Here is a 12,019-nt window from a genome sequence, read left to right as displayed (position 1 = left end):
TTCAGGAAAATAGTCAGGACAAAGTAGGGACTTTTTTTTTTTTTTAATCAAAAGCTGCTGAGATTCAGAAACCTCACAGTGACCTTGAAAGAAATATAAAGGCAGAGCTGCTCTAAAACAAGCAACATTCATTCAGTTGACAAGGATTTTTGGAGTGCATGCTATATGCCACACACTGTGGTAGGACAGAGCACCTTCATTCTGATGAGGGAAGATAGAACATAAACAAGTGATTGATGACAGTGACAAATGCTATAAAGGAAACAAACAGAAAAAGGGAATAAAGGGGATTAAAAGGAACTTACATACATGGGGTGGTCAAGGAGGCTTCACTGAAGAGGTGACATTTAAAGGGAAACCTGCAAGATGAGGAGGTGCCAGCCATGCAAAGAACGGGAAAGGGCAGAGGGAACAGCATGTGCAAAAACGCTGAGGCAAGAAAGGGTTCGGTGCATTTGCTGAACAGAAAAATACGTGAGTGGCTAGCGCAGAATTTTGTAAACTTCAAGCTGTGACCAAATAGTGAGATGACAGGTGGGATTTTTCTTTGTTTGTTTCATCCAATGAAATGGAATAAACAGGATAGAACAGAAAATATCAGAATGTACCTTGGATGATAAAGGTGAGCACTATTGCAGGAAATTTGTTTCAGATATCATAATTCATCAAGCTTAAGTTGCTACCAATTGTAAGACTATCCCAGTTTTATGTAACAATAAAAAAGTGCTATCAATTAAACTATAACATATTTATGTCTATTTGACTACATAATCATATATAGGTTATAATGACAAGATGCATCCTGATTTTAGATACCTTAAAATCAATGAAATACAGTATACATGCTCTTTTGCAAGGTAAAATGCATTCTTCAATGGTTTGTGGCCAAACAATTTTTAAAAACCACCTGGTTAACGCACAGCAAGAGAAGGAAAAACTGACCCAAGATGATGGTAGAGAGGTAGGTAGGGACCAAGAATCTTGAAAATAGTCTGGATTTCATTCAAAATGCAAAAAAAATTGCAAGCCAATGGAGGTTTCAAGAAGCAGAGTGACATGGTCTGATTGTCATTGTGTGAACACCGTAGGAAAATCAAAACAGGACAAAGGTAGAAAAGGTGCAGAGAAACACTGTCATTCAAAGAAGAGAGGATGGTGGCTTGGAGTAGGACAATGGCAAAAGAGAAAGAGAAGTGGATGAAACTCAGATCTCTTTCGGAAGCACATATGTAAGACCTGCTGATGGAGCCAAAGGAAAGCAGGCATCAAGGCTGCCCTGACAGGCTTTTGATCTGAGAGACATGGTGGACTGTGGTACCATTTGCTTAGCTATGAAAGCCCAAAGAAGAATCTAGCTTAGGGCAGAGGCAAAAGTGGTCCTTCTCTTTAAAAAGAAAAGGAAGGAAGGAAGGAAGGAAGGAAGGAAGGAAGGAAGGAAGGAAGGAAGGAAGGAAGGAAGGAAGGAATTAGTCTCCATCAGAAGGTCTATAAGACAACTAAGTCAAAAATATTAGAGCTGTGATGTATTCTCTTATATGTCTATTTTGCCATAAAATACTGTAAGTTTGTAACAGCAGATCAGACACTGCAGAAAAACAACTGTGAACTTGAAGACAAAGCAATAGAAACTGTAAAATGAAACATGCAAAGAAAAAAAAGACTTAAAAAAAATGAACAGAGCATCAATGAGTTGTGAGACAACTTCAAGCAGCCTAATACACATGTAATTAGAGTTCCTGAAGGAGTGTGGGGGTGAGCAGAAAAAAATATTTGAAGAAATAATGCCACAAGTTTTCCAAAATTGATGAAAACCATAGACTCACGGGTGCAAAATGTTCAGTGAACTTAAGCACAAGAAACATGATGAAATTTAAGCTAAATCAAACTGTTTAACACCAATAATAAAGGGAAAATCACCAATAATAAAGAAAAAAACAAGTTACATACATAGAAACAAAGAGACAGTAGATTTCTAACCAAGGAGGGGTGAGGGGGAAAGGTGGGAAGCAAGCTAGAAGACAGTAGAGCAACATCTTTGAAGTATTCTGAAAGGGAAAATACAAAAACAACCTGTCAACCTAGAATTCTATACCTAGGAAAAATATCTTTCAAAAATGAAGATGAACTAAAATCTTTTTCAGACATACAAAAGCTAAAAGAATTTGCCACCTGTACATCTGTACTATAAGAAACGTTAAAGGAAGTCCTACAGGCAGAAGGAAAATGACAACCAGAAACTTAAATCTACACAAAAGAATGAAGAACACTAGAAAAATGGTAAAACAAAACAAAAATAGATGCACAGACAGACTCACAAACAGATTCAAAAATAAAGTTATCATTTAGAATCAACTTCCAAAAAATTTAGCAGGTATTTTTATGGACTAACTTAATAGATTATAATTGTTTTCCAAAAATTGGTCTTCTTTATATCCAGCAACAATATGAGAGATTTATTAATTGAATGGGGGTAAGAATACTGTTTATCCAAAGTAGAAACGTGGGTATCTACACGGCTGTTAAAAAATTATCTGTGAGCAAGTAGCAGCCTGGACCCAAACACTACCCAATTCCCTTCAGTGCACCGCTTGGTCACCAAGGATAAAAGGCACGGATTCTTCCTAAAGGAAGAATAAGGCACTTAGGTTAATAAACTCTAGAACAGGAATGAGCAAATTTTTCCTTTAAAGGACAAGAGAGTAAACATTTTTGGTTTTGAGGGCCATTCAGTGTCTGTCACAACTACTCAATTCTGCCCTCACAGCACTAGAGCAGCCATACTCAATATGTAAACAAATGGGCATCGTTGTATGCCAGTAAAAATTTACTGACAGAAAACAGGAGGCAGACTAAATTTGGCCCACTGGTATAGCTTGCCGACCCCTGTTCCACATGTCTCTTTGGTGTGAAATCTCTCAAAGACAGAAACAGGAAGCTGAGGGTAGAGTTAATTCCTTCATAGCCTAAGCAGCGATCAGAACAAAGCTCCCTGGCTCAGACTTAGGGATAGATACGCTATTTCACTTTCTTAAGAGCAAAGTTTACAAATAACACCACACCATTAAAAACATGTTTAACTGCCCCCACTGTAGTCTGAAATTTTTATCACTAATATTGTTTTATTTTCTTTAAAATTTACCATTATAGGCCTTTGGAGCTTTTTGACACATCAAATGGCAATCCTCTTTGAAGTTATAATATCATGAATTACCATCATGACAGCTTTTGATTTATTATTGACTGTGAAATATAAACACAAAATGTAGAACTGATCCTGTTGTGACTGCTAGAAATACTATGAGCATTTAACAATTATTGGACTGAGCTAAGAAAATGTCAAGAAAATAAGTTCTTTGAAAATAAGTTGGAAACAAATACACAAAAAAGCAAAAGGTCACAAAACAGTATCTCTAAGAATAGTGAAATACGTAAAATAAGTTTTGGATTCTCTCCATGAAATATCGGAGTGATAATTTGGCATTAGGTGCTACCGGGAATAAAGACTCATGAAAATTGTTGAGGACCACAAAGAACTTTTGTTTATGTGGGTTACAGCTACCTATATTCACCACATTAGAAATTAAAACAGGTTTATTTTTTCAAATATTTGTATGTATTTTTTTAAAGTAACAATAACATTGCTTTTGCACCATCAGTGTAAATGTTACCACAATAATAAATGCCAAATGACATCTTAGTATTATTGTGAAAATAATCTGACCTGGGGGACCTCCAGGAATCCACAGACCCCCACTTTGCTGAGTGGCAAGAAGGCAAAACGGACAGGCCAGAGAGGCCAGAGAGGCCAGAAGACCAGAGAGGCATTCTCTTTAGGGAGTACTTATGTCTTCATTAATTTTAAGGAAACTTACAAGAGGGAAGAAGAAAAGAGAATTATAATGCAGCCTTGATGAGAGAAAACACCTGCAGAGCTGAGGAAAGGAAACCAATATTTACATGTCTGACCACCTCCTGGGATCCATGGTCAGGATTCTAGAACACAGGCTTCCAGGCATCCACCCCTTTCCCTGTGAAGGCAGGCACCGAGCAAGACTGTCACCTTACATACCCCACTTTCACATCTTGCCTATACACCGATGGCTTACTAACTAAATATAGGGTTTGATATATTTTTTTTTTTAAATGAGAGCGTGCATTAATTAATGTTTTTAAAATCAAAGAGGATGACTCTGGGATCTCATAATCCACACGATGCTGAGGCTGTTTCATTAGTGTCGCTAGCTTTAGACTCTTGATTATTCAGCATGAGTCATTTCACGACCTCGGTAAAAGAACGTGAGGGCACAGACACAAAACGTGTTTGTGGGGCCGTGCTGATGTACACTGGGCCCAAGCCACACCTCTACCCCGTGGCCCCCGTCTGAGCAACGGTTACATCGTGTCACACATCTGTGTGCTCCGAAGTGTGCAGACTCAAATACTCTTCCTTAAAAGAAGGGATTACATGGAATCTTAAATACCAAGTCCAAGCAGAAAATCCTCTCTTCTACCAATAAGCATCGAAGCATCTTAAAAGTGGATTTTTGTTTGAATTTGACTCTCCTGTTGGTCTCTACCTTGATTCAATTCAGCTTTTAATGAACGGCCAGTGAATTTCAGTGCAAAGGCAGTAGACAGGATGGGGAAAGTGAGAGTGGGAGAAAAGAAAGCCTGAGGTAGACCAACAATGGCTTCCCAGTGGCCTCTGACAAGCTCCTTCAATGCAGAAGTTCAATTGAACTGCACTCCATCTAATTTGGCCCGGGGCAGAGGCCTGACAGGGTAACTACTCCTTCCAGGGCTAAGAGATAGAGGCCTTTTAGAAATAAGCAATAATGGCCCATTTGACTATTCCCTTTTATTGATAAAAACAGCCTGCTGTGAAGCTCACAAACCTCCTGGAAGATAATTCTGGATCCAGCTGATTTAATTTGACTGATGCTTACACTTGGGTCTGAACTTGGGCTTCAAACAATGAGAGAGAGGGAGAGAGAGAGAGAGAGAGAGAGAGAACTGCATTTATGACCATTTTCTCTTTTGCTTGGAAAATACATTCTTTAGAACAAATTCAACAAAGCCATTCAGGCAACAACCACAAGCAGTCCATAACCAGGTTTATAGGACATGATAAAAAGGAGGGGAGAGAAAAAACCCACAGCCTCAAAACTGAACAGAAACACACTGACATGGGGTGAGAATTCCTGCATGACGGGCTTACAAACAGCTGTCTGACCAAAGGCCCTTGTCTGCCATGATTTTTAACAAGGCCCTGTTTCCCATGGCAAGACTGGTAGAGCCCTAGTTTCTAGACCTAGGGAGGTCTGCTTCTTTCTTTTTTCTAAGAAGATGCTCTGAGGCAGTGATCTCATCTGACTAAATTAAGTCGTGACTTGCTGCTGTGCTAGGCTCCCAGCAGCCATTAGACACAGCACATTCCAACCAGCAGCAAGACAGAATTTAAAGACTAATTTCCCCACAGATAAACAGCAGTGACACATGCTCTATTTTATACCCTTCTCCTTCCAAACAGAAGGACAGGACGCACCGCCACCACCCTCCCTCCTCATTCCAACAGAGCAGCGAGATAAATGTGTCCTCCTCCTCCAATGTAAAAGGATTAGAGGAATGACAGGCCAATCCCCTGAGGGGGAAAGGCTAAAGACACTGCAGGAGGCACATAGTGTGGACTCACTTAAGTATGGATTAAATTACTGATGTCTCCTCTCTTTCTTTCAGAGCTTGGGTGTTCAAACTGGGGCGAAATATTAATATACAATACACTACTTATAATAGTTGGATTTTTAGGAGTCTCCTTTAGTAGCTAAGGAATGTTATCTGGAGATCTTGCTCCCCATCCACCCAATTCCAGAAAGCGTATAAGCCTTCTTTACATGAACACTTACATATATGTTCATTTCACACCTGCCTCCATTTTTTCCTTCCGTGGACTTATTTTTCTCTTGGCCCTCTCTTTCTTATTGTTTCCTGTTACACTGTTTCGTATCTTCCCCAAATACTTTTAATACATTTTGAAACAAGGCAGAGTATAAACAGATATCACGACTACTTTCTTCCAAACTAATATTGGGGGCATGTGGCATCAACAAGTGTTTAATAAGTGTTCTCACAGAGACAATGAAGATTCAGGCTGCAGTCGATATCTGAACGCGACTTAAGTCCTGGAAAATCTAGGGTGCACAAGCACCTTCTACACAGGAGTTACTATGTACCCCCAGGAAGTCCCTGTGTCCCAGACTGCTCCATAAGGACCCTGGCACTATCCGATCACGTTCCCAATTTGGTTCAAATAATGGGCTCCCCAAACCCAACACTGGGTGATAACTTCTCAGAATGAAACTAGTTTTAAATAAACAAATTTATGTTAAACTAGTGATATATCTATATCTGTAGCTGTCACTGTAGCTGTATCTGCTTTTAAATAGGGTGAATCATAAGCAACAAAGGAGCATGGCCATCTGTAGAAGTAACCCCACTCTAAGAGATGTTTAGAGGTGTTTGCTGATGGAGATAGGGACAGTATCCAAGATGAATCAGGATGAATAAGGTACCCACTTAGGTGCCTTATTTAAAAAAAAAAAATCACTAAAGCCAATGAGCAGCATTGTGCCCTGCCCACGGGAAAGGGTACCCTGACCAGCTGGCATGAATGTACCCATCACTTGGCAGGTACAGTATGTTACTATTAGAAATGAAGGAGCTCGGTTGTCAACAGCCATTAAAACTTCTATGCCGAGTCCAGGGGCCCCAAGCAGCCTTCCAAGAGTAATGGGGTTTCTAAGTAGACCTCCCTGAAGGGGAAAAATGTGAAGATTAGCCACCCTGAGTATCCTGGTCAACTTGGTGGTTGTATTTCCCATGGTAAGTTGATAAGATGGCATTTTATAGATAAGATTCTTGTGAGTTTTGTTAGCCTGGATCAATCCCTGTGAGAAGGATCAACTGGGGGAAATGGGCCAAAAATATCGGATTTTTTTTTTCAGACTCCTAGAAAGAACTAAGGTCTAAATCCAATGACACCCCACCCCTACCCAAGGTCTACTTCCGAAGAACACTCTCCAGTTGAGTAAACTAGTCTCTCAGAAAGAGCAAGAAAGCCAGGTCCCTTTTAGAGACAGAATCTCTCATTCAGAAGAATCTTTTCCATCCAGATCATGTCAGATGCATACATAAGACATAAAGCAAAATCTACACCTTAAAAAAAAAAGAAGGTAAATGAGGTTAACCAAAACAAATATAGAAATATGGTAGAAAGGCTACTGTAAGGCTACTGTAAGATTATTTTTTTTTAATGATTATCGAAAACTAAAGCAGAAGACCCAGGTGAACAGACTTTGGCTGAAACTGAAATTCAAAATACAATGATTATTTTAAAAAGAGGGAAGATACATAAATAAAGGAGTAACTTTTCAAGATGCTAAGGAAAGCTCAGGTACTACCAACTGATTGAATTTTTTAATTCCAATGAAGAAGAAGCCTACGCAAGCCAATTTTCTGCCCATTCAACAGCTCTATGAATCTGTTTTTGCTCTCTTGAAATGTCTAAGAGCGAGCAAACACCCTGCGCGCCACACTCATCCGAGCTGAGGCCTTCAGCAAGCAGATGGGGCCCTACCCCAGGCTTACCGTGAGCGCCTGGATCTCTTCTTCTGCTTCCGCTGTCGTCTCTTCCAGCTCTGTCTTGGCCTGGCGAAGCTGGCTCTCCAGGGCTGCCCGGGCAGCCTGCAGGGCTGTCAGCTGGGACTCGCGCTCTTGCAGGGAGAGCTGCAGCTCGGTGAGCTGGCGCTTTAGTTCCAGTTTCTGCTCCTCATGCTCTAGACTGACCTGAGAGAGAGAGAGACAAATAGTTAAGCTCAGTTGACCTTAACTATAAAGAAACCCAGGATACGACCTGCTGTTCAACGTGCATCTTAAACTCGGTCATGGAATCAAATTCTCAGCGCTCAAGTGAAGGGGGGGGAAATACAATTAAATGGGTCTGACTTCCATGAGTCTCAAAAAACCACAGGAGCTAAGAAAATGTAAGAGAACGTATAAACAAACCATCCCTTACTTTTAAATATCCAAATGCTTGAGAAGGTTTCAAAAGAAAACCCCACAGCAACAATCTCCAGTGGAAATGGTAACACGTGCTCTTATTAGAAAAGCATTTAAAAATAAACAGATGTAAGTAACATCATATTAGTAATAGGGACAACTTCCTAATTAGAATACCAATGCAACAACTGAATTCTATTATAAATATTCTTGCTCTGATTTCTTCTCATTGGGTAACCTGCATTAATGTCACACTATGAACTAATCATTCTTCCTTCCATCTGTCCATCCATCCGTCTATTGACACAACACTTCATCCATTCATTTAAGAAAAATTTACTCAGCAACTTCTGTGTAAAAGGACTATGGAGATGAAAGACAGTCTTGCCTTCAAGCTGGGGAGGAAAATGAAAACCAACCATTACCATATACTGTGGTCAGGTGCAGGGGTCAGGACACGCAGGGATTAGTGGGAATACATCGGAGGGGCGGAGGAGACAACTCTGGATTTGTGTATTGAAGAACACAGGAGCCGGAGGAGCAGCTCAGAGGGGAAAGGAAATTCCAAGCAGGGGAAACCAGACATCCAAAGGTGTGGGGAGGAGGGAGACCGTGGCACATCTATTGATCTACCACAGACAGGAGGGTCCTAGAGACCACAGCCTGTGCCAGACACTGGGGAAGCCAAGCAAGTAAGAGGTACCCGCTGCCATCAGAGAGCTCACTATCTAACGGGCACTGCCAAGAGGGCCACAGGGAGACGAGCTAAACACGGAAGGCTGTGGGAACACAAAGGGGACATCCCATCCAGCTCCAGAGGGCAGGAGATGGCTCCCCAGAAAAGGTGACACCAAAGTCCCAAAGGCCACGGGGTGAAGAGAAGAAAAGCTTATAAAAGATTCAGCCTTGAAAACCAACAGGACTTAGTAGTTATTTCAAGGTGGGGCAGGAAACAAAGGACAGAGGGGAGTCAAAGGCGATGCCTGTGCTTCTGGGCAGGACAATGACACAAAATGAGGCCATTGGCCACGACAGGGAACGTGAGAGGAAGGGCCAGCCTGAGGAGAAAAAGAAGAGACTCAGTCTTGAAGCGTTGAACTGGAGCGACAAGGGAGACATCCAGGTGGAGATGTCTGCTGTCCACTGGGACGGTGGGGGAGAAACCGGAGAAAGGTCTGGGGGGTAAGTCAGTGGCAGCTGGAGCTGACACTGTGATCGCTCTCTGGTGAGGATGAGAACAGTGGCGACAACGAGAAAGTCACAACATGCCCGGCACGGTTTCAACTTCTTTCATCTTCGTGACAACCCAATGAGGGAGGTACTATTACCTGCGTTTTGCAGATAAGCAAAGTGCTGCATGGAGAGAGCAAGTTAGCCAAGCCAAGTCACATCGCTAACAAATGGCAGGGCTGGCTTCGAACCCAGGAAGTCTGGCCCCACCACTGCCTGTTTGCCTTATTAAAAGGCCAGCAGTCAGAGCAGCCTACATCTCTACCAGCAGGCCTGAAAACTTCCCTGATGCCACTTGGCAAAACCATGACAGACAGGTGACAGCGAGTCGAGTGGAGGTAGGTGAGCAGGATGCTGTACAGTGACAGGAGGACAGGAGCCCTGCACCTTCAGGACTCCACACACTTTGCTAGAGAAGAGCTAAGACTGCACACACGGGGTGGGGGAAAGCCCAGGGCCCTTTAAGGTGAATCAAACCCGAGGCTGAGGCCTCTGTCCCCAATCTCGATAGAAGCAGGTGGGAAAGAGAAGATGGACTTCACCTTGTTATACTGAAAGCTAAGCTTCAGAACTCCCTGAGTTTATACAACCCTGAGCCTCTCACAAGCATTGTCAATCTCTCCCACCTTCCTTGGGGGGCTAGCTAGACTCATTTAAGAACAAAGCAACAGGATTTCCCTGGGGCGTTTTCATTGCCCAGATGAGCTACAGCTGCAGGCCAGGCGAGGCAAGAGAGCCATTTGTTGGAAAGGCAAGTCAGGACAGCCAGCCAACGTTCCCCAGCTCAGAGAAATCTGAGTTATTTACACTCACACGCTTAAGGCAGCCACTATGGGGAAATGTTGTTAAACTTACTGAAGAGTAAAAATATAGCCTGGATAATAAAAGTTAAACCACCACCTAAGGCTTTTGGACGACCTAGAACAACAATTCTTAAACTCCAAAAGTGTAAGAACTACCTGGGGCCCCTGTTAAAAATGCGAACCCCTATTCCCCATTCCATTCAAACAGGCTGAGGGAGGAAGAGGCCCAGGAATCTGCATTTCGACAGACACACCAGGTGGTGAGCTGGAGGCGTCCACACCCACGACACTACTGTCCTTTAGAGAACTGGCCTCATTGTAATGCTCCACTGCAAACTAAGACATACCTCAACATGAGTATCCCCATATTCAGTGCCCACATCTCTGCTTAATATTCATGGTCTTTTCCTTAACAGTGATATGATCACTGCTCTTTCAAGAATTCCATCACAAATATCAGAGCACAGTGTCTCCACTGCCAGCCCGGATGTCCCACTTCCAATGACCACTCTCCTGAATTCCGGTCCTGCCTCCACTGGTGACAGCTAACCCTACCCGCTAGGCTGTCAGTCCCAAGATCAGGGACTGGGTCTGTCTTGTTACCACTGTATATCGGGCTACTAACTGGCACCCAGCAGGCATTTAATAAATATGCAGCGAGGGAGTACATGCATGTAACTCCCAGCTTCAATCAACTTCAACCTGTTTACAACCAAATGTGTTGTAGTTTCCTCCCCCAAACCTGGCTGCCCTCCCCAGCTTCCTTATACCTCTGAAGAGAACCACCTTCCATCAAACAAACCTAACGTTTGGGTTTGTCTTTTAATCTCCCACTGTCATTATGAGACCTCTGGCACTGTCATTAAGCCACATTGTGTACCCAACACTGTGCTAAACTCTGGGCATGAACTTGGTCATGTGACCCTTGCTAAATTGGGATAAAGGAGGAATCACTCTGCCCCCATTGGAAGATGCACCAAATTACATAAGCCCCACGTGACCCTGTGAGGGAGATACATTTTCAAAGCCACTTTACAGGTGAGGAAACTAGACTCACAGAGAGAAGGTATCCTGCCCGAGGTTACAAAACTCTTAAAAAGTGGCGGTGGAACTCTAACCCAGGGCCCTGGGCCCAGTCTGTGCGTTTCTCTACCATGCACAACGCCTCTCAGGTAAGTACTGATTTGTGCCTGACACTTGGCTGGTTTGGGGGCCCTGAGTCCTCTAACAAATCCTCTCGGGAGACCCCCCTCACTCTCACCTCCCTCAACCTTGTCTCCAGCTCCAGCAGACGATTCTTGTCGCTGTGGTCTTGGTGGCTGATTTTTTCCAGCTGCTCCTCCAGCTTTCGGTTCTGGGCCTCCAATTTCCCAGCTTGTGTCTCCAGGTAAAACTTCTGTTGCCTGAGTTCTGAAATCATCTCTTCCTGGGCCTTCCTGGTAGGGGTGGTGGGAGGAGCCAAGTAAAATCACCGTCTCATCAGAGGTGAGCATGTCCCCTCGGAAGGACAGACAGAAACAGAGCAAGAGATGTGTCTTAGTAAGTGGACCACCGTCATTCCCAGGTTAGATCTGTCCCGACCCGGCCTCATGGTCATTCCCAGGTTAGTTCTGTCCCGACCCGGCCTCATGGTCATTCCCAGGTTAGCTCTGTTCTGACCTGGCCTCACGAGTATGGTCCCAGCATGGGGACCTGGGGCTCATTTAGTCCTCATGGCTCAGAGTCCCTCACCTATGGGATTAAGTATGGTCCAGGGCGATGCAAGAGAGAGACTAACATTTCACTCCTTTGGTAGACCTTTTTTTTTTTTTTTTTGAGTCTGTACAGGACAGTGAAGATGGCCTCCTTAGAGTACAGAGCAGCCTAATGACACATTAGGCGAGCCCTGGGGAAGAAAGGGCGATGAGGAGAAAGAATGCTATTCTTCCTAC

At 43.2% G+C, this 12,019-nt stretch overlaps 1 protein-coding gene across 11 annotated transcripts in view; it reads right to left on the bottom strand.

Moving 5' to 3' along the window:
* The window catches only part of CIT (citron rho-interacting serine/threonine kinase), a 211,848-nt gene that overhangs the window by 43,261 nt on the left and 156,568 nt on the right, over positions 1–12,019 (bottom strand). For all 11 annotated transcript variants that reach the window (XM_074321913.1, XM_074321905.1, XM_074321908.1 and 8 more), the window contains 2 exons: positions 11,350–11,524; positions 7,645–7,842 (listed from right to left, as the gene is read on the bottom strand). In XM_074321913.1, the coding sequence (XP_074178014.1) occupies positions 7,645–7,842; positions 11,350–11,524 (373 nt within the window). The remainder of the gene's footprint in view (positions 1–7,644; positions 7,843–11,349; positions 11,525–12,019) is intronic.

This window comes from Rhinolophus sinicus, linkage group LG16 (genome assembly GCF_036562045.2).
Source record: "Rhinolophus sinicus isolate RSC01 linkage group LG16, ASM3656204v1, whole genome shotgun sequence".
Lineage (NCBI taxonomy): Eukaryota > Metazoa > Chordata > Mammalia > Chiroptera > Rhinolophidae > Rhinolophus > Rhinolophus sinicus.
This window is presented reverse-complemented; position numbering and strand designations above follow the sequence as displayed.